Raw genomic sequence first — 23,349 nt, 5'->3', positions numbered from 1 at the left:
AAGCTCTTGAGCTCACCTTCCAATGAAATATTTTAAACGGGCATACTCTCTATTCACCCCCCTCTAGAAAGTATTCGATCTCTTATCAATCTTTAGCATGTGCATCAAACACAGTACCCCTTCATTTCATATCTTTCTTAAATCCTCAACGAGAGGTGCAAGATATTTATCTATGTCATTCCCATGTTGTTTAGGACTCGAGATTAGAAGAAAAAGCATACTGTACTTACGCTTCATACATAACCAAGGAGGCAAATTATAGATAACTAATAGTACCGGCTAAGTACTATGTTGAGAGCTAAAATTGCCGAATGGGTTCATTCCATGCATACACGACTCAAGACTTAAATTATGATCTTCATTCCCAAATGTCTTATGCAACCTATTAATAATCTTATACTTCAGAGAATCAGCTGGATGTGTGAGCAAGTGACCTTTCTTCACACTATCAGCATGCCACCTCAAATTTGACACATCTTTCTTTATTGAAAATAAGCGCTTGCATCTAGGTATTATTGAAAGATACCATTATAATTTAGGAGGCCCTTTAGGATCTTGAGCCCATGTATACTTATAAAGCGATAACCCACACCTCGAACACTCTTCTAAGTTTTCATTTTCATTCCGATAATTACACAGTCATTCGGACACGCATGAATTTTCTGGTACTCTAAGACGAAGAGTTTTTTGGCATAATATGTCGGCTTTGGAAGTTTCATTTCCATTAGGGAGCATCACACCCAACGCTTCTAATAACATTGTGAAACTATTGTCACTTCAATTAAACTTTGATTTACTGTTGAAAATTGACAAGATGGTTGTTAGGTTGGTGAACTTTGTACATCCAGGGTACAAAGGCTTTTGAGAAGCCACTGTCAACAAGTCAAAAACACTAGAACGTTTTCTTAACTCATCCTTGACCCCCTCCATCATCTCTTCAACACGATCTACATTCTCATTGACATTCTCTTCATTTGTCTCAAACCTATTAACACGATCTACATCCTCATTGACATCCTCATTAACATCCTCATCAATAATATTTTCTTCGTAATACCCCTCCTCACCATGCCAAAACCAAACATGATATTGAGGCCTAAATCCACGTCGAAGTATGTGCTCCCTAAGGATGTTAACACTATTTACCTTTGATACATTGCCACACTTGACACATGGGTAACAAAAACAAACCCCCCCTCCTAACTTGATGTTCGACGGTAATAATAAAAGATTCTAATACCCCATTAACAAATTGTAACGATTTAATGCTACTATACATCCAAGAACTATCTTTTGTCCTAAGTGTGATTAATTAAAAATAAATATAAACTTAAACCTAATCAACCCAAATTAACTCTATTTAACCCTAATTAACCTAATGAGCCTTCATATTATTTAAATTATTCTTATGTATATTCTAATTACAAAACATATATAAACAAAAAAATCATTTTTTAAGAAAATACACATAAATAAAAATAATTAACAAACTAATAATAACATAAACTTGAAAAATGTAAAACTTAAAAACAACTAAAATAAAACAACTTTATTAATCTACCTTAAAATTATAATTAATCTAAATTAGTAGTTATATACACATAAAAATATCAAAGACAAAACTTGATAGTTGAATAGAAATTACCTTGGTATTTAGATGACAATATTGTATCTATAATTGGGTTATGTAACCTGCAATGAAAAACAAAAAACAAAAATTAGTATAAAAAAAACTCGAACCAAAAACACCATGGAGCTTGAAGAAATTATACTTAAATGCTTTAATTTCAAGGGTTGAGCAAGAACAAGAACAAGAACAAGAAGACACAAAAAAACTAAAAATGGCGAGAACTTGAAGAAGAAATAAGACAACAAAAGCTTGAAGAAGAAGAAAATGGTAAATTTCATGCAAGAAGAAGAAGAGTAACAAGAAGAATTTCCTGTGGGTGGAACAAAAGTCGACTCAGCTTTTTGTTCTAATCAGACTGTTGTGTCTTTATGTGTTCTTTGAATTAAGTGCATTGGATTCCATATCAATTTTGATTTTACAAAGGCATAATGCGGAGGAATAATGCTCATGAATAGCATAGTTACAATGGTGTTTATTGATGGTCATTATGCTTAATCATTAATGTGTGATTAAATGTTGATGATTCATTGGTATAGTTGAAATAGTATAGAAAGGGCTTGCGGAAGGATGTCACACACACACACCTAATTTTTGATTTTTTTTCCTTGCTTTCTCTCTTACTTGTGTTCTTTCAAAAAGAGTTATAAACTTCTTGATAGAATTTCCAAAGTTTATAATTCACTAAACACTTTATTATTAAGTGACATACCCTAAGTACTAAGGGTGTGTCGTGTTGTTTGTATCTCGTTGTGAATTTTTAAGTCTCAACCCAAGTACCTTTGTGGGGGAAGTATCACAAAAGGAAAGTGATTACACGCATAAAACAAGTATCCAGTTTCCGGGTAACGGTTGTCATTACAAAGTTTATCTTCAAGTTTGTTCTTAGTGTAATTTGTGTAAATTTTATTTTAGCCATCAACAAAGGGAAAAATACAATTTTCCAAATTGTAATTTGTATTTTGCATTACTATTTATAAGAGCAACATATTGACATTCTAATATTTTTATTCGTATTCTTGTTAAAAGAAGAATATATGAAATTCGACATTTTAACTTGTAAAATAAAAAAATGAGAAATTATCAATGGGATTCCTAAGTTTTAACACTTTATCAATGGTACCTCAAAGTTTTTTTTTTATTATAAATAGTACCCTCGTACTATTGAGCATTTTACACTGTAATCTTTTTAAAATTTTTTCGTCAAAAATTTTCCAAACCCTTAACTTTTTTTCTTTTTCTTTTATTTTTCAATTCAAAACATAAATAAAGTTAATGGTTTTGAACGATTTCGGACGGAAAAAGTTTAAAAAAATTACTATTGTAAAATGCTTAATAATATAAGAATACCGAATCATTTCCCTAAATAATGCAATTGTATAAAGTATTTCCCATTTTGCTTGAAATGGAAAACTAATTCCCACATTACCGTCCACGTAGGATAGCTTTGAGAAATTTTTTTTTTTTTAAATATAACCGCTACATGAAGTAGCGGTTTTATTCAGGCATCTGGAGTAAAACGCCATCTGAGATGGCGGTTTGGTAATGGGAATTTTTTTTTTTAAAAAAAAAATGTTAAGTAAACCGCCACTTGAAGTGGCGGTTTGGTAGCAGTACAAAGCAGCCAGAATGTCGTGAGTTTTCATTCATTCCATTCCATTCTTAGTTGCTGCTGGTTTTGCTAAAAAAAAAAATTCTTCACTCTCATTTACTTCAAATTTACAATTCCTCTCATTCAACTAAGCTAATAAACTACATTCCCATCTTCTCCTTGTGTACTAGTTCATTTTCATCCTCATTTAAGGTATGAATAAAACCCTAATTTTTGTTCAATATGCAAATTGTTTTTTTTGTTCATTATTGTTTGAATTGAAGTTATAAAAACGTTAATTGTTTGTTACATTCTATTGTTTTCATGATTTAAGCTTACGTTTTACACATTTGTAGTTGAATTTTAGGATTTGTTTTGTATGCATATAAAGTGTTTGATGAAATGCTTCAATGAAAGTTTATTACTTTGTAGGGTTAGTTTAATGGTTTTTGTATATATTCATGGTATTTTTAGCTTTTATATTTGAAATGAACCTTATAATAAGTGTTCTAATACCTTAGTATCACAAATTCTTGTATTCAAATTTACACTTCCCGTTATAGTGTATTGGGGTGAGGAAGTCATGATATTGGTTGCAAATTGGTAGCAAATTGGTGGAGATATCACATGAAAGATCATTATCCCATTGAAAAACATGTTGAATTGGTTGCAAATTTAGATAATGCGAGGGAAGTCATGATATTTTTATGATTTTTATAACACTTATGGCGATGAAAAACACGTAACAGCGATCATGGCGATGCGGGGCCCAGTTGATCCATCAGTGCTTACGCTTCAGGCGACACACAAGAGCGTAGCTGCGAGGGAGGGCTCCACTGCCCAATTGGTTACTCGTCAGCACTACCAGGCGAGTACGTTACGGTGGGAGGTGGATGACAGGGTATTAGACGTAGTCGAGCTAGCTGGTTTCAGATACATTCACCGGTTGTTGGGCGGGGGCTTAGAGCTCGATCGAGCTCTTATCACTGCATTGGTGGAGAGGTGGAGGCCGGAGACACATACCTTCCACCTCACAGTTGGCGAGGCAACGATCACGGTGCAAGATGTGGCAGTTATCATGGGAATGCCGGTTGAAGGACAAGCAGTCATTGGTCATGGGGAGGGAAATTGGCCAGCATTAGTACATGAGCTGCTAGGGGTTTGGCCGGAAAACCCTCAAGACCCCTCACAGCCGAAGATCATCGTTGGATCGTCATTGAAGCTGACTTGGCTTCGACAGCATTTTAGCGCGCTTGAGGATGATGCAGATGATGTGACGGTTGACAGACATGCCCGAGCTTACATCTTGTACCTGTTTGGATGCATCTTGTTTCCGGACAAGAGCGGCGACTCGGTACAGTTGATCTATCTCCCTCTACTGGGAGACTTGGAGCGCGTAGATGAGTACAGTTGGGGAAGTGCTACCCTAGCGTATCTGTATCGTAACTTATGTCGAGCATCTCGTAAGGGTGCCAAGGACATGGGTGGATGCTTGATGTTGTTACAGATATGGTCATGGGAGCACATTCATATAGGGAGGCCCATTATTCGGACGGTTCGACCGGATGGGCAACATGATCAGGAAGATGACGCGGATGATTTTGAACCGATATTAGGGTCACAGCATCGGCGCGGGATGGATCCTTTGGCAGTAAGGTAGCAACACTCAATTCACTATTCAAATTCATAATTTCACTATTTTATGATAGATGAAAATGTTAATCAATGTTTATTTGTTTGCAACTGGCTTCGCGTATATCTTTCGAGATCCCACTCCCCACATACTCTCGTCTACTACAGGGACGCACTAGATCGACAACGGGACGAGCAGGTTAGTAACATTTACTATTTGTATTAGTTATGAATAAATTGTATACATTACTAAGCATATTGATTTCTATTACAGATGACATGGCAGCCTTACACAGCGGCTAAGATGGAAGCTCTACCGCACATATGTACATCGGGCCACGAGATTTGGAGATCGCGTTGTCCTCTTATTTGCTTTAACATCGTCGAGCTACATTTCCCGGATCGTGTCATGCGTCAATTCGGTTTGGAGCAGGTAATTCCGCAAGCCTGTGACACCCAACCTCAACTACATGCGATCGATCGGAGGACTGGGGACAAGAACTACCTCGTACGACATAGATCGCATGTAGATGCGTGGAACGACCGAGCATCTACATTGGTTGGAGGAGATAACTTCACAGGTCATAGCTCTGCTATGTACATGAGTTGGTACAGGCGCATCTCCATATTACGCCTAACGAACACCGCATTTGCGCAGCCAGGATCACATTACCATCCGACATCTACGTTACTGGTACGTTTTCTTTCAACACTCATAACAAATAGTAATAGTTTTAAGTAACTCTTTTAACAACATAATGATAACAAACAGGCTGAGCGCATCCGATCGGTACTCATACAATGTAATGACACGATTCAAGGGGCCGCTACATCGCCAGTTGACGTGGGGTATCGGCTATGTTCTCAGACCTTAGGCTCCATTAACGCGTCGTTGACCGATGCATTGAGTCAGGCGGGTTATGAGTACCTCATACCGACTCCACCCGTCATTGGCGAGGTAGATGACACATTCCACACTCCTTCTCCAAGGAGTTCAGCCCATAGAGGTAGCTCTTCCGGAGGATCCAGTTCTCGGTCCACAAGAGGCCGCCAGCGTTCATCTACTCGAGGTCGGTCTTCCAGATCGCCATCGACATCCGCTACTATGTCGCCGTTCGTTCCCCCGTCTTCCATCAACACTCCTCCGCCACATCCATCGCCTCCGCAAAGGATTATCACATATCAGCGTGCTAGTCAACGACGAGCTCCTGCTCTTAATGTCATTGCGGAGGTTGACGAGTTCACACCATCATCATCCACCGGTGCGCAAAACAAAAGGGGCCGGGGGTTGTAGTTTAACAAACTTTGTATATTCTTATATGACTTGAACTTCTTGTATGAGTTTCCATAATTGTAATATATCTTTGTATTATTTTCATAATTATTTTTTCCAAAACAAGCTGGTTCGTAATTGATTATTATGGAATAGATGGTATTGAACTACTTTAATGCATGTTGCGTTCACTATTTTAAAATGAAAGAAAAAAAAATAAAAAAAATAAAATGCCATAAGCAAACCGCCACATGAAGTGGCGGTTTACCAGGGACCAAACCGCCACATGAGATGGCGGTTTGCCTTGACCAAACCGCCACTTCATGTGGCGTTTTTCTGCTTAAGGCAAACCGCCATCTCAAGTGGCGGTTTTGTCTGAAAAAATTTAAAAAAAAAACACTTTTCCTCGTGGACGGTATTGTGGGAAATACTTTCCCAAATTATTTAAAGTGGGAATTTTTTTTTACGCAATATAATAGGAATAGACTCAAGAATACCATTAATAATAAAAAAAATTAAAAATACCATTTATAATAAAAAAATTGAGCGATACCACTAATCATTTCTTAAAGTAATACAAAAAGTAACAAATATGGCCAACCTTCTCCTTGCTTCCTTCTTTCCCCGAGTCTCGACTTTTTAACCATCGAGATCCCTTGCTGGAACCGGGAAGGGAATGTTCTCTTATATGTACTCTTCTTTCTCTGTCTGCCCACTATCTTTCTCTCTCCAAATTTCCAAATTTCGATTCTTGCTTCACTTTCTCTCTCTTCCTCAGTTTTTGGATCTTTCTAAAAAAAAATCAAAATACAGGTAAATTCCATCCATAGAGAACCGCGTAATCTGGAACAAGCTTTAACAATGATGAAAAACATTCTGGTCACTGGTGGAGCCGGTTACATTGGTAGTCATACAACTCTTCAGCTTTTACTAGGCGGTTTTAAAGTCGTCGTTGTTGATAATCTTGATAACTCGTCCGAACTCGCTATTCAACGAGTCAAGGAACTCGCTGCTGAGTTCTCATCAAATCTTTCTATTGTTAAGGTAAATTAAATTTCCTAATTTAATTGCTTTTTGTTGATATTGAGACTCAATTAACGATTCCTGTGCTGGATTTTGATTAATTTATTATTTTTGGTTTATCGATATGTCGGTGGATCGTATTCGTGGAACGCTAGAAATCTTCTGTTCATTAATTTTTAAAATTTTTAGGTGCAATTTGTATTCGTGAAATTATATTGCGACGTTTCGACTCAATTTCGTCGTTGTTCTTTTACTAGAATTTGAATTTGAATATGAATTTGTTTAATTTTTATTCTCTAATATTTATTAGCTATTGTTGGGGAGTTGAATGAGCATGTAATCTCTTGCAAATAGTAATCACTGCTGTCATGTTGGTTTTTATATTTTTGCGCTTGGAAGAAAATTGGCTTTCTTGTGAGGAGTAAATTCTTCCATTGCAATGAAATGCTGTGTTGGAGAAACGTTTAATTTTGTAACCTTTAGTGGTTTATTTAAGTCATCGGAGTATTTTGTTCTAATTATGCTGACTTTTAAAATTTGTTTTAATCTAATTTAATTTTCTGGCATTAGAATATTACTCCCTCCTATTCAGCTGAACTGTCCCATTTGACTTTTCACACTTGCCGAGGCAACATTTTAACTCTTAATATTTCAAATTATGCTTAATTAAAAATTATAAAAAGTTGATATTAATAATCCTTGTATTGAGACGAATCAAACAAGATCCCATATGACTATGTTTTAACTTATAGATTAAGAGTAAAATACAAATTAAGAGTGATAAGTGAATAGTGCCAAAAAAAAAATGGGACAATTCAGCTGAATAGGAGGTAGTATTAGTTTGCATTTGGCTTTATTTGTTTTCCACCTAATGTTTGTTTTGGAAGATTGACCTCAAGTAAACAAAGCTAAAAGTGGAAATAATTGTTCGTGGTATTATCATTGAAATTCTATTTCTATACCTTAGTATAGAAGTATTAGAGGTGATTTTGTAGGCTTCTAATTCATTGAAAATTTACTTCCTAGCAATTATTTATTTACATAGTTAAATTGACATAATTTTGGCAAGTGTAGGAAATGAAATTTGCTTTGGAAGTCGAAATCCTCACAATACATTAAGGGTATCGGCAACTCCAGATTTCTATGTCAATTAATGTTCAATAAACTAGAAATAACATTTCCTAGAAATTTGAAAATGTATGTAAATTTCAAGGAATTTGAAATTCCTATTGGAATTTGCATCATGTGTCAACCATTGTTAGAAAATGTGTTTAATATATGTGTTATTTTGTGTCGTTGTTGTTTAAAACAATTGTCTATGGTCTAGTGTGTGGTGTCCATGTATGTGTAATGTTGTCATGTAGGTCCATATTGCTTATTGCTAAATCTTACCAGTTTTGCACTAATGTCTCATCTCCACTCCGTCTGATGTACTTGTGAAATTTGATTCTCTTTTAATGCTAGTTGAATTAAGGATCATTTTTAACTGAAGTAAAGGTGAATTTTCCAATAAATACATCTTTGTTGACTAAAATATAAATAATACTCCCTCTTATTCACCCTAATAGCCCCATTTAATTTGCCAATGCTATAATTCTATCATTAACATCTTTAACTATGCATAATATAAATCGTAAAATGTTGATATGAATGATATTTGCTTTGAAATGAATCAAACAAGATCCCACATGACTATATTATAACTTATAGATTAAGAATAAAATACAAGTTAAGAACGATCGATAAACTGTGTCAAAAGTCAAATGTGACTATTAGGGTGAATAGGTGGCCGCATATAAAAATCTAGAAGCACTCATACATTTTTACTTTTGTTTGTTGCACTTAGCTTTGCTATATTTGATGCTTTTATTAGAGATTGAACATTAACCCTTTTTTCTCTTTAATTTATTGGTCATGATCTAATAGCTATCGTTGTCTTCTCCCTATAGTCTTCTCTACACAAATAATAATTCATCTGAGATATTACTTCTTGGTACAGGTGGATCTTCGGGATAAACTAGCTGTTGAGAAACTTTTTTCTTGGACAAAGTAGGGAGACTGATTCATTTCTAGAACTTATCTATGTTGTTCTTTACTACATTTGATAATTCTCTTGCTAAAATTGTACTCTGTCTTGTGCTTGGGGAGCCAGTGAGGTATAATAATGTTTTTATTATACTGTGAGGCTTCCGATCGAATGTTGGTCTTGACTTTTGATGTCATGTCACCTCCTTCCTTGTATTTTGAGGTCTCCTAATTTTCAATGATAGAGATAATTATGTTGTGACATTTGATATTCTCTTCTCTGTTGCAGATTTGATGCTGTCATTCACTTTGCTGGATTGAAAGCAGTTGGTGAAAGTGTACAGAAACCACTGCTTTATTACAATAACAACATCATTGGTACAGTTAATTTGCTGGAAGTCATGTCTCTTCATGGATGCAAGAGGGTACATTAATCTCTTTTCTAATACCATGGAGCAAATTCTTTCATATTCCTAGATTTATATGAAATATTACTGCTGATTCTACCTTTTCAATTTGGTTTAGCTAGTCTTCTCATCATCGGCAACTGTGTATGGCTGGCCTAAGGAGGTCCCTTGTACTGAGGAGTTTCCATTGTCTGCAGCAAATCCATATGGACGAACCAAGGTGTGTTGAGTATTAACACAAATTTCCTATTTGTTTGGTTCTATGTCATGCTAAATTTGATGAAAAATTAATCAAACTACTCTCTCTGGTGTGCTTTTTTGGTTCAGCTCTTCATTGAAGAAATATGCCGTGATGTTCAGCGCTCTGATGCTGAATGGAAAATCATTCTTCTAAGATACTTCAATCCAGTTGGTGCACACCCTAGTGGGCATATTGGCGAGGATCCACGTGGAATTCCAAACAATCTTATGCCCTTTATGCAGCAAGTAGCTGTTGGAAGAAGACCCCACTTAACCGTCTATGGGACAGATTACAATACTAAAGATGGCACCGGGGTATGTTATCCAGGAAACATGTTATTGTTTTGATTTCTTTTTGCATTTTAGATTTCTTATGCTTCTTTTGTCTAGTTTCTTTTGGTCTTCCTGTATGGACTTTATATTTTCTATCATGGTGATTTGATATACTCAAAAAATCTTTTTAGTTTCTCATTTACAAAATTTTTCAATCCTGCAATTCGTGGTGCATTAACTTTGTCATATGCCAATTTTTTATGTTCTGTGCAATTTTGAATCCCTCTTATTCACATTTCTGACAAAAGATGTATTTCAGGTCCGTGATTACATTCATGTTGTTGATTTGGCTGATGGACACATAGCAGCTCTGAATAAGCTTTTCAAGGCTAACCTAGGTTAGTAAATGTTAAAATTCATAAAGTGGACTTCATTCAGCCAAAGTTTTATTTGGTAATATCATATATTAGAGAAGTATTTATCATTAAAGCTCGTGAGTCGTGGCTTAAGTCACAGTTTCTCGCTTTGCCTTTAATAATATACTGAACTCTCCATAAAGAGAGAACAATGATGTGCAGTAACAGACAGGGGAATTTATTTACAGCTTGTGAAGTCTACAATTTGGGAACTGGCAAGGGCACAACAGTGTTGGAGATGGTAGCTGCATTTGAGAAAGCATCAGGAAAGGTAAAGAGCTCAAGCCTTTTGCTCCCTTTAGGGTTACCTGTGTTTGTTTTCTTGTGGATGATATGAAGGCATGTTTATTACTGAACAAATTTCATTTTTATGGTATTCTGATCAGGTCTTTTGTTCTGCTTTTCTGGATTCTTTCCATTACCGTAATGCCATATGATGGCTCGGTAGGGCTTATGAGATATCAGATGTACTTAACCTTAGACTTGCAACAACAATTAGTCGTTCCAATTGACCCTTGATAGAAAACATAATTGCTTTATCTGGTTTGACCATATTTGGCTCATCATTAGAAATTTTGAATTGAAGTTGTTTGAGGGCACTATTGTAGAATTCGTGCAAAAATATGTACTTGCAGACCTAGCTATCCTGAACTTTAAGGCGTGGTAATAGGCTTTTCTGTCTAATTTAGTTCTTTTCCGATCACATTATGTAGGATTAATTGCTTAAGGTGACATTATGGCTTGTCCGAGGCCAGTAAGATTGCACTGGAAGAATGTCTTTTTATGTATTGTCCCTTCTGTTTATTATCGCTTTGGATTTTGGACCCTTTTTAACTAACCACTAGCAATGCCTATCATTTCAGAAAATCCCTATTGTAATGGCTGAAAGACGCCCTGGTGATGCTGAGATTGTATACGCCTCAACAGAAAAAGCAGAACGGGAACTAAATTGGAGGTAAGTACTGTTGTTGACTGATCTACATATGCTCATTAGCCATGTCACTTATTTTTAAATTTTAGTCAAGTTTATTTTCTCCAATAAATGTCGTTATTAGTTCTACTATGACAACAAATGGGTACTTGACATTCACCTTCTGCAAATCTTGATGTGTTTTCGCAGGGCCAAATACGGAATCGATGAGATGTGCCGTGATCAATGGAACTGGGCTAGCAAGAATCCTTATGGTTATGGCTCACCTGATAATAAAGATGATTGATTTACCAGGCTGAACAGACTAAAGAACAAAAATACACTCAACATATGTACAATCTAATCCCATTGGTACAGCTTCCACTTGTTGCTACACCATCATACAGCTTTTATCCAGCCTAACTTTAGGAATATAAGTGATTGATATGAAAAAATAGTCCATTTGTTAAGCATATACTTCTATGTTAGTATAAATAGGCCAAGTATGACATGTATTTACTTAATTTATAGGCTATATTAAAAAGAAAAAGAAAAGAAGAAAAGAGCATAATGTATTTAGAAGATCAATTATTTTTTGCATGTGCTCTCATTTTGGCTGAAAATACTGGAAGCTGTTATGCGTGGGAATATTTGAGACTTTCTGCCTTCTGCTGGAAAGTTCAATGCTTCAGGAAGCCGTTATGCTTGTGAAGCTTGCTAACGAGTGAAGGTATGGGCAACAACTTGGAAAGCTCGATTTCGGCCACAGGTCTGCTGTGATCGAAACATTTTTTTTGGGGTTTATTGTAGGATCATAACGTGGTTTACATAACAAATTCTAGAGGGTTTATTCTTTGTTTAGGACAGTCTTTTTTTATGATTCGTTTAATTCTTTTGATTGATTATTTATATAGTTATAGTGAATTTTGATATGATTCCTTATTGGTACTATACTATAATCATTTATTTAATGGCTCGATAGTCTACGTTTACTTGAACTCTTCATGCGTATATAAATATATTTATCTAAATTACAATTTTTTTTTCTTGTTTGATGGATTACTAAACCTTTATAATTTCTTTTAATTCGTTTTTGGAAAGACGTACTAAAGTTTTTAGAGGTCGTTTGAATTGAGTATAAATATTTAGGGTTAAAAAAGTCAAAATAATGAAATAAAGATAAGTGGAGGTGCAAATTAAGTAATTGAAATACTTGTTAAAGATGTAAAATGAGAATAAACTAAAAAAGATGAATAAAAAAGGATGATGATTTTCCTCATTTGGAGGAAAGTATTCCTCTATTCTCCCCTAAGGTAAATTTAAACCCTCAATATGAAGAAATAATTGTTGTTTTATCCATTTCATTACCTTCTAACCGGTTCTTCTACCTCTCTACAATTAAATTTCTTTCAACTTCTTTTTAATTAACATTGTTTTTTTTACTTTGACTTCTATTTACCCCTTAAATTTACCCCCAATATGAAGAAATAATTGTTGTTTTATCCATTTCATTACCTTCTAACCAATTATTCCACCTCTCTAACAATTAAATTTTTTTAAACTTCTTTTTGATTAACATTATTTTTCTACTTTGATTTTTATTTACCCCTTAAATATTTACACTCAATGCAAGCAAACTTTTAATAATTTTTATATTTATGTGAAGTTTTCCTCTTCATTCATTCAAAGATTCAATCAATGATGGTGAAGTTGCCAGTTTTCCTCTTCATTCATTCAATCACTGTTGCCAGGACTTTAATTATTACAGGATAATACAACTATACAAGGTTATGATTTCATTCTTGTTTGTCGGACACAATTATCAATCATGGTTACTGCGTGCTCTCTACTTTGTGAGAATTATGAAATGGATTAGGTAAAATAATGTGAGGTTATTATGTTGATATCATATTGCGTTGGTATATACTCATTAACATGCAAAGAACGTGCCATTATCGCATTGCATATTGTCAACTTCTGTCCTTTCGATTATATATATATATATATATATATATATATATATATATATATATATATATATATATATATATATATATATATATATATATATATATATAATATTGACGCTGTAAACCGGATACAATGTTTGTCCAACCAACCCAATTATAACATCACAGTGGATGATGTTTTCGACATATTTGGCTTGTTGTTGAATCCCGAAAAGCAACAGTTTGTGCGCATATTCTCTTATCTTCCATCCACACCCTAAAAAATATAATATACTTTTATATTCCCAAGTAAAATCTATTATAATACCAATTATATTACATTATAATACTAAAACAAATATATTATAAGATCAAAATATACATATATGTATATATATATATATATATATATATATATATATATATATATATATATATATATATATATATATATATATATATATATATATATATATATATATATATATATATATATATATATATATATATATATATATATATTGTGACAGCAAATATAATATTTTATAATATCAGTTATATTGTATTATAATACCAAAATACATTTATTGTAATATCAAATATAATGTATAATAGTATCAAGTTAAAAAAGTACAATACCAATTATAATGTATTATAATATCGAAACAAATGAAGATTAGACCAAGTTTAAACTTACTTGTATACTTTTAATCCTTTATCTTGCGTAACTTCAATCACATAACATGATATAGCTATTTTGAACTCCTCTTCAAAATCTCTAAATAGAGTTGCAGTATAAACCTCAGTTGTTTGTTTGAGCAAACCAACAATATGTAGACTAGAAGATGGTGTTGTTCTTGAACAGTAAAATTCTGCTTCAATCTCTCTTTTACCTCCATTGTTCAATGGTGTTTTGAAAAATCTTATAAAATTGTGTCAAACTTATTGTTTTTGTTGCTTCAAATCCAATAGCACTGTTTGTTGATTCACTCCTTTGAGAGCATAGAATCCCGGCTGAGAAGAAATCTTTACTTAATCTTGTACACCATTTGTGTCTTATTTTGTGTAGTTGATCAAACTAGTTGTAGAATTCTTCATTCTCTTTCATGTTGTATGTTATTACCATATTATTCCAACACTGATTAAATTCCTCCTCATTGTTGCATCCCATCAAGCATTTATGAAAAGCTCCGTTGAATCCAGCTTTTGACTTTAACGATCCAAAACGTGACACTGCATTTTTTAACAGGTGCCACAAGCATAATCTATGCTTTGTATCTGGAAATACCTGCAAATTATAATACTAAATATAATATTGTATAACTCAAAATGTACTATTATATATCCCCAAATATAATACTATATATAAAAAAATAATAAAATATAATAACAAATATAGTTTATTTATAACCAAATATAATATAACATAGTGTCAAATATTTGTTACCTTTTCAATTGCTTTTGACATCGCAAAGTCTTAATCAGTGAAGATTGAAATTGAAGATTAATTATTCATGACCTTCTTAAACTGTCCAAGAATCCATTCAAATGATTCCACCTTCTCGTCTGCAATAAATAAACACTCAAACATAACAGTTTTTCAGTGATTATTTATCCACACTGTCCACATATGAGATTATAACGATTAGTGCGATAAGTTGTATCAAATATGACCACGTCTCTGTAATTTTGGTAGTCTTTCCTCATCATACTTTTACTTCAGAATAAAGCTATAAGTTGAACCTTGATCATTCAATTTTACGCGATAGAAAAATCAGGATCTTTTTTCGACTCCTCTATTAACTTGTCAATTACCATTTGAGCATCATCCCCTTCTATTGCTTTCATCCTCAATCTGCCGAAAAAATAATACCAAATATGTGCTATTATAAGACACAATATTAACACATAAAACCAAATATATATAGTAAAACAAATTTGGTAACATAAAACCAAATATTGTTGACTATAAAGCCAAATACAAGCACATATAATATCAATTATATATTATTTAAAGACTAAACACAATTACACTAAATCAAATAATTCATATTACAATACCAAATATTTATGAGTATAATAGCAAATGTATTTTATCATAAGCCCAACTATATATTACAGAATGTTATCTATTGACATAGTTGATATGATCAGATAGTGTATGCCCCACAACCTCGTCACCCCCTACATTTTGAGACAGATATCTATAAGCAGTGGTTAGTCTTATGCTTGCTTCTTCAAACGAATTAATTGTATCAATCTTCTCTGCAATTGATACATGCCTTTCAAATCGATGTAGGTCTTGCCATTCAGCCTTGTCAGCTCATGTGTGTGCAAAATTATGTGTTGTTTAATAGTATAGTATAGCCCACTGTCATTGTTCAATTTTATTTTGCTCGTTAGTACCTACAATAGCGGCAGGAACATTAGTAACAACAACAACATCGAACAACAGCATCCTGAATGGAATTAGAAACATACCTAACCAAAGAGGACTGATTTTCTTTTGCTCGTTGTATGTGGTGTTTACTTCTAGTCTGAGAAGTGCAGTTTCTTCTGCTACAAGTTTAGAAAGTTTATGGTTTTTAAGTATATTTATATTGTACGTTTTTGAAGGTGCCTCCTGTATGTTTTCAACATATCACACTTGGTTAGTTTTGGTCTTGTGATTTTCAAAGGAAAAACTTATTTTGTAGTTTGTGTAGCTAAATCACTAATTACAATTAATTGTAAATAAAAAATGAAATAGCGATGGCAAAATGGAGAGGGAAAAAGTTGGTCGCCAGTGGCGACGGCAAGGCGAGGGTAAGGTTAGTCGCCAATTGGAAAAGTACTTTGGCGACCGGAAACGTGGTCGCCAATCACTCGCCAAATACAGTTATTAATTTTTATTTTTTTACAATAGGTGGCGACGGGTACAGCGGTCGCCAATTAGTCGCCTAATACAACATTAATTTTTTTTTTGTTTTAATCTTTTGAGACGGGTTTCAGTGGTCGCCAATTAGTCGCCAATACGATAATTAATTTTTTTTTTATTTTAATCGTTTGCGACGGGTTTTAGTGGTCGCCATTTGGTCGCCAAAAGACAGTATTTTTTTTTTAAATTGTTGACGAAGAGGATTATAATCGCCATCTCGTCTCTAATTTTTTTGTTTTATATTTTATTTTTTTTTAAATACAGGTGACGGATAGCTTGGAAGCCTTTTGGTCACCACTTGTTTTTCCGTATTTTTTGAATTTGAATTTGGAAAATGGCGCTGGGTTTGTAATTGCCGTGTTGTCGCCATATTTTGTATAAATAAGATGCAGAATTGTTGTGCATTGTATATCTCGGAAATCAAAGAATTAGAAGAGGTTAGTGATTTTCTTATTATGTAGCTTCTTTTTTATCTTTACATGAGTTGTTTTATTTATTTTTATTATTTTTATTTAATTTTTATTGTCATTAATTTGATTTAATTTGATTATTTAATAGTACATATTTTATTTTCTTTGTTATTTACATGATTTTTTTATATTTTTTTTATTTTATTTTTATTGTCATTAATTTGCTGTAATAATTGTTATTAAAATAATTATATTATTATCATATATTGTTATTTTCATGAATTATTTTAAATATTTTTATTGTCATTAACTTACTTTACTAATCAGTTGAATAATTATATTATTATATTATATATAGGTGTTAAAAATGAATTTTAGGTAAGAAAGAAGTTGGATGTACAACCGACGAAAAACTGGAAAGTTTAGTTTAAGATTTATGAGAGGGTTGGAAGAGTTTTTAGATTTTGCTCGTACAAATAGCATGAGTTCTGAGATTATCTATGTCCTTGTAAAAAGTGTAAAAATTATTATTATAAGGAACCAGATGAAATACTCCAAGTGATTCCATAAATAATATGGAAGAGGACGATGGAGACGATCCTCGTCCGAATCTTCCATGGCTACTAACCATAAACAAGTAAATTTTTTTATAATCTTATTATCATTAATATTTTTTCGTTATTAAAATTTCATTGTAAACTGATTTTGTTAATTATTGTAAGATTTAATCTGATATCCAAGAATATCATCGCATCAAAAATAAGAGCAACCTTTAACTACAAACAAGATGTTGAAGGTAGTAATTGGAAGGGTGTCACCAAACCCACGAAAGATTTTTATTTTAATGAATTTAAGGTATAATTATTATCTAGCTGTTTATTTTCAGACCTATTATATAGAGATTATTTTAAGTATTTTATTTGTTGAAACATATATGTATTTAGAAACAATACAAATGGGATCCTCGCCTCGAACATTTCGGTCGGAGGTCATGGGAGGAAAAAGCCGCAAAGCGCTATGCGGATATGCTTTTCAAATGGCGCAACACATTGAAAAGCAAGCCTGATTTTAAACCTCCTTCCATCGATAATGATACCTGGGCGCGATGGAAGGCTAATAGGGAACGCCCAGATAATAAAGCTGTTTCGACTAGGAATTCGTCCAATCGACGTGGAGGAAGAGAGAAAGCTGAAGCCACCCATATAGGTGGCTCAGTCCCGCATGCCAGGACAATACGGGATTTGGTGAATATTTAGTTAATTAAGTAGTATTATATTGAATTTTTTTTATTCTTTTTTGTTTAATTTTAAATCGTTTTTTTTAAATATTTCAGGAACAATCAAAAGGTCAAAGACCCACAGCCTATGAAATATTTACACGAACACATGGGGTCTTTGACACTGAAATAGGGGATTGTTCTCAATGGACTAATAGCAAGTCACAAAAAGTTTATGTAATAATCTTTTAAACTTGTTTATTTCTTTTTTTTTAAGTATCAATTAATACTTTGTTTATTTGTAATTGATTTCTTTGTTTCATTGAAGGATGAATATCGTTCTTTGATGGAGGAGCATCCAACCCGCGACCCAAGTCAAATTTGGTTGGATTCTATTAAAAATGTAGAAAGCGGCTCAAGAAAAAAAAAAGCAAAGAGATATTTGAGGTTGGGTCTGCCTCTCAAATTATTTATCTACCTGAGCCAATGGATATTCCGTCTTCTCAGCCCGCACAACTTGATTATGATGCCATTATTCAACAAAGGTTTGTGGATTTAGAAGCATGGCAAATGGAGTTCAATAATCAATTATGGGAAGCGGTATGAATGGGAAATGCTCAGACTGCCTATGAGACTCACCAAAGGCTGACTGAACAAATTCAAAGAGAACGAGAACGCTTTTTGAAATTCATTCAATCGCATCTCAATTTGTATCAACCCCCTCCCCCACCTCCTCCAAATGAATGAATATATGTAATTTTTGTGACTTTGTAAATAAACTTTAGTTTTATATATTTTCAGCTCTTTATTTTTATTTATTTGTTTTATGTGTATATATTTTTATCTTAATATTACAACAAATACAAAATATATATAAATATAATATATATATATATATATATATATATATATATATATATATATATATATATATATATATATATATATATATATATATATATATATATATATATATATATATATATATACATATATATATATATATATACATATATATATATATACATATATATATATACATATATATATATATATATACATATATATATATACATATATATATATATATATATATATATATATATATATATATATATATATATATATATATATATATATATATATATATAAACGTGGCTAGAAAGTGGCGACCACATGGTGTCGCCTGGAATTGGCGACGAAATGGCTATGTATATATATATATATATATATATATATATATATATATATATATATATATATATATATATATATATATATATATATATATATATATATATATATATATATATATATATATATATATATATATATATATATATATATATATATATATATATATATATATATATATATATATATAAACGTGGCTAGAAAGTGGCGACCACATGGTGTCGCCTGGAATTGGCGACGAAATGGCTATGGAAGGGTGGTCGCCCAGCGAGCGACGGGCAGTATGGTCGCCATTTCACTTTTCTTTTTGGCGATGGAAAAGACGTCGCCCGTTGGTCGCCAAAATTTTTTGAGAAAATGGCGAGGAAATGGCGTCCATTTTTAAATTAGCGACAAACGAAATAGCGACCGCCTTTGATCCCGTCGCCCGGCCCACTTTTGGACCATTTAGCTATCAAATGGTGACGAAATGCGTTGTCGCCAATTCAATACTTATTTGTAGTGATTACTTTATGAATTATTCTTATATGTTTGTTTGTTGTTGTGTTCCAGACTCAGTGTTGCATGGTTCTTTACAATCTTATACAAACAAGAAAGTAGCATGACTTGCTAAGCAGCAAGAGGCAGCTCGAGAAACTAATGTAGAGCGGGTGGCGGAGCTTAGAAAACTCAATGTGACTTGTGGACTACATTGCACTATTACATTATTTTGTTACTGTATTTGGTATGCTTTTGTATCCCAATATCCTATGACACCAGTTGACATTGGTTTGTAGAGTGACTGTTTAGTATTGGAAACACATAGCCTGTGATAAAAATCGAGGTCTCTTTACTGCCACATTTGAAGGAGCAATTCTAAGGGCCATTGAAATTGCAATGTAACTGACAACTGCAAGTCAAGAAATAACAACACGGTTAAATTAATCCTTATTGAACAATGAAAACCCTTAAGATAATAATTGTTATGAATCTCAATTTGAGTTAGATGTTGATGTTTGCGTTTCACTACGGTTGATAATTTATTTTTAACAGATTAGTACTACTTTAAGGAGGTGTTTGGTATGGAAAGAGAAAATGTAAGGGAAAGAGAATTAATAAAGAGGGGTAAGGGTAAAGGTAAGGGTTATGGTTATATGTTGTTTAGTATAACAATGTAAGGGAAACACTTGTTTACGTTTCCCTTACTTATTGTTTGGTTTGTCACATAAGTTGATTTTTTTGTAATAATCTGCAAAGGGCATTTTGTCCATTTTTGTACAAAAATTAACTTAAGCAAACATTAAAACAAGATTTCCTTGATAAAACTCAACATAGTTCAAGCCTAAATAAGATAAACATAGCAATTTGCAATACTGTTATTCAAGTATTTAACTAATAATCTGCAAGCACATACTACAAGTTCAACCACTAATAACAACATCTCAACTCATGTCTTTTTAGAAGACCACTTTCACTTTTTCTTAAGAAGATCGAGCACATATTGTTTCTTGAGGTTCGAATGAGCTTGATAAAAGATGTGAAGCTTGTGTTCTTCAGCAATGAGAATTGTAGCTACTTTTAAAGCTTCAGAGGGTGAGATGCCATCTAATTTCATAACCTCTTCCAAGACTTTATTCACTTTTTCATCCATCTTCTGCTCTCTCTCCTCGGCTTTGGCCCACGCATTAGCCATCGTGCCAAGATTAGCATTAATATTATCAAAAATTTCCCCGAAATTACTTGTAGCTTCATGAAGAGAAGAAACCAAATTATCAACATCACTTTGAAGATTTTTCTTTCGTTTCAATTCCTTGAGCTTGGGTTCTTTTGAAGATGTTGAATTATCATTCTCTTGTTTAATCGAGCGCTTCTTGAATTGTATAGAGTGAGTAGTCGACCGGCTTCTTGAATCCGCATCATCCTCCTCATCACTAGCTATGAAAATTGACTTCTTTGTAACTTCAACATCTATGCTATTGATTGCTTCCACAAAAGACTCACTTTGATCACCCGTGGCCTTATCTTTAGCATAAATCTCCTAAAGGATGTCATAGTGAGGAAAAGGTACCCCATACAATCCTTTAGCCTTCTTATGAACCTATTCCAAAACAAGAAAGTTTAATGAAGTGTACAAAAGCATTGAATAATGGCACGAAACTTGCATGTACCTTTCAAAAACCCCATCTACAAAACCCAAAACAAGAAACAAAAACATACCAGTAGACCTTTTGCACAATATTCAGAAAGTAATGTATAAAAGATCTCAGAAAACTTTACCTTTGCCCGTTCATCGAACACTGCTCTCTCTACTTGCAAAATCTTCTTATCGGCATCCCATCCAAATCCCGAAGTAGATAACATCTCAGCTAGTGCACTGTATTTCTCTGACTAATGTTTGATTCTTGATTCAATGTGCGGAAAAGCCTTCAAACCACAACTAGGAAGCTCACCATTAATCAACTCTTCCAACCTACTCATGTAACCATTTTTAAAACCGCCCTCACCTTTCCACTTAGGATCAGTAGACAATTGGTGTAAATACTTTATTAGCATCGAATCTTCTTGACATGTCCAAAAGCGCTTATTCTTGCCCCTCCCTCTACTACTTCCCTCTTGGCTAATGGTATTCACCTCCATTTCAAGTACCTGCAATATACATATAAACTAAAGTGAAATTATTTATATTTTGTCACTGCACAATAATCAGAAAGTATCAGGAACTAAAAATGTATGAATCTTGTTCTTAAAGAATCTATTGGTATGATTGTGTGGCAGACGTAGCATTCAAACAATTAAACAATCGTTTAGTACAAACCTTGTCTAACTCTTGCCCTCCAAGCATTAAACAAATCTTGAGCTAACATATTTCTATAATTAGTCCATCGATCAGAAGTAGCTATTGTAGTAATGTATTCAACTTCATCATCGGAATCGTTATCGGAATCGTCATTACTCATATTCTCTTCTTCTACATCATCTGTGGGCATCACTTTCCTTATTAAATTATGAAGTAAACAACAAGCCATCACAATACGTCCTTGAGTTCGAATAAGGAAAAAGGAGGGGCTTCGAAGTATACTCCATCTCCCTTTAAGTAACCCAAAACATCTTTCAATTACATTTCTTGCTCGAGCATTCTTCATATTGTAATACTCTTCTGCAGTTAGTGGTTGTCTATCTGTCCATCCCTTAAGATGATATAGTTGCCCTCTATATGGAGCAAGAAAACCCTCACAGTTTGTATACCCCCCCCCCCCTCCCCATCGACTAAATAATAGTTACCTTCAAAATTATTGAAATTATAGTTGCCCTCTATATGGAGCAAGAAAACCCTCACAGTTTGTATACCCCCCCCCCCCCCCCCATCGACTAAATAATAGTTACCTTCAAAATTATTGAAATTCGATTATTAAAGTGAGTTTTATTAACTATATAATTCTTCTTTTAATAAATACATGTTAAATTTACCTCTAGGAACCCTAAAGCCATTTGACCTAGTGAGAGCATTGTCGGACATCGTGAGCAGAGCCTTCCCAACCCGGAAGAACAAAGATAAATTGCATGTTGGGTGCACAAACACCTAACACATTCATAGCAATGGTGCTTTTTCTTGTCCGATATTTACCACGTTCTTGGGGATGTACAGTTACATTTATGTAGGTACCATCCAACGCTCCTAAACAATTCTATAAAATCAAATAAACAAAATCACTCTTATAAATACACGTAAGATTATGGGTAAAAATTAGATGATTAAGCAACTAGTACCTTAAAAGGTTTCCACCTTTCTTCTTCACATTCTTCTAATATTGGTTTGGGCTTGTAAAGCAAATGGTCATGCAACTTAAGTATAGCCCTCAGACATAAGTTGAATTGCCGACTCACGGTCTCTCCACTTCCTATGGAAAAGAGAGCAATAGATCTATTTTTTTATGTTGAGCTAAAGTGTACAAAAACATGGTAACTATCTCATCAAGAGACATATTTTTTGTCCGAGTGAGGCCTCCAATCTCCTTAAGCATCTCACAAATAATATTAAAGGTTTGTCTATTAACCCGAAGTTCACTTTTGCAATGCACATCACTTCCTTGTATTAAGCGATGCATAATTTTTAAGCGCAATATTTTTCTATTTCGTTCTTTTACTTTGGATCAATTGAACACCCCTAACCGTAGCAACACTTGTCATATACCAAACCCAATACATCATAAGAACTACAACTACATTTGTTACTACCAATTGAAGTTGTTTTAGATGTCTTTTTGTT

General features: G+C 33.4%; 3 protein-coding genes across 3 annotated transcripts; all 3 read left to right on the top strand.

Annotated features, from left to right (window-relative positions):
* The first annotated feature begins 4,263 nt into the window (after positions 1 to 4,263).
* LOC130799831 (serine/threonine-protein phosphatase 7 long form homolog) lies at positions 4,264 to 5,206 on the top strand. Its single transcript, XM_057663084.1, has 2 exons — positions 4,264 to 5,049; positions 5,125 to 5,206. Exon 1 carries the CDS (start codon positions 4,297 to 4,299, stop codon positions 4,876 to 4,878), a length of 582 nt encoding a protein of 193 aa, XP_057519067.1. The 5' UTR covers positions 4,264 to 4,296; the 3' UTR covers positions 4,879 to 5,049; positions 5,125 to 5,206.
* Positions 5,207 to 5,278: 72 nt separating this feature from the next.
* LOC130799867 (uncharacterized) lies at positions 5,279 to 6,188 on the top strand. The gene is made up of 2 exons (XM_057663140.1): positions 5,279 to 5,544; positions 5,623 to 6,188. Exons 1-2 carry the CDS (start codon positions 5,446 to 5,448, stop codon positions 6,142 to 6,144), a joined length of 621 nt encoding a protein of 206 aa, XP_057519123.1. The 5' UTR covers positions 5,279 to 5,445; the 3' UTR covers positions 6,145 to 6,188.
* Positions 6,189 to 6,700: 512 nt separating this feature from the next.
* On the top strand, positions 6,701 to 12,589 carry LOC130799889 (UDP-glucose 4-epimerase GEPI48-like). The gene is made up of 9 exons (XM_057663167.1): positions 6,701 to 7,167; positions 9,146 to 9,195; positions 9,461 to 9,596; positions 9,697 to 9,798; positions 9,906 to 10,133; positions 10,411 to 10,489; positions 10,696 to 10,778; positions 11,371 to 11,462; positions 11,628 to 12,589. The coding sequence occupies exons 1-9, from the start codon at positions 6,985 to 6,987 to the stop codon at positions 11,722 to 11,724; spliced, it is 1,050 nt and encodes a 349-aa protein (XP_057519150.1). The 5' UTR covers positions 6,701 to 6,984; the 3' UTR covers positions 11,725 to 12,589.
* The last annotated feature ends 10,760 nt before the right edge of the window (positions 12,590 to 23,349 follow it).

The sequence above is a fragment of the Amaranthus tricolor genome, chromosome 14, assembly GCF_026212465.1.
Source record: "Amaranthus tricolor cultivar Red isolate AtriRed21 chromosome 14, ASM2621246v1, whole genome shotgun sequence".
NCBI lineage: Eukaryota > Viridiplantae > Streptophyta > Magnoliopsida > Caryophyllales > Amaranthaceae > Amaranthus > Amaranthus tricolor.
The sequence above is the reverse complement of the archived record's forward strand: the minus strand, read 5'-3'. Positions and strand labels throughout refer to the sequence as shown.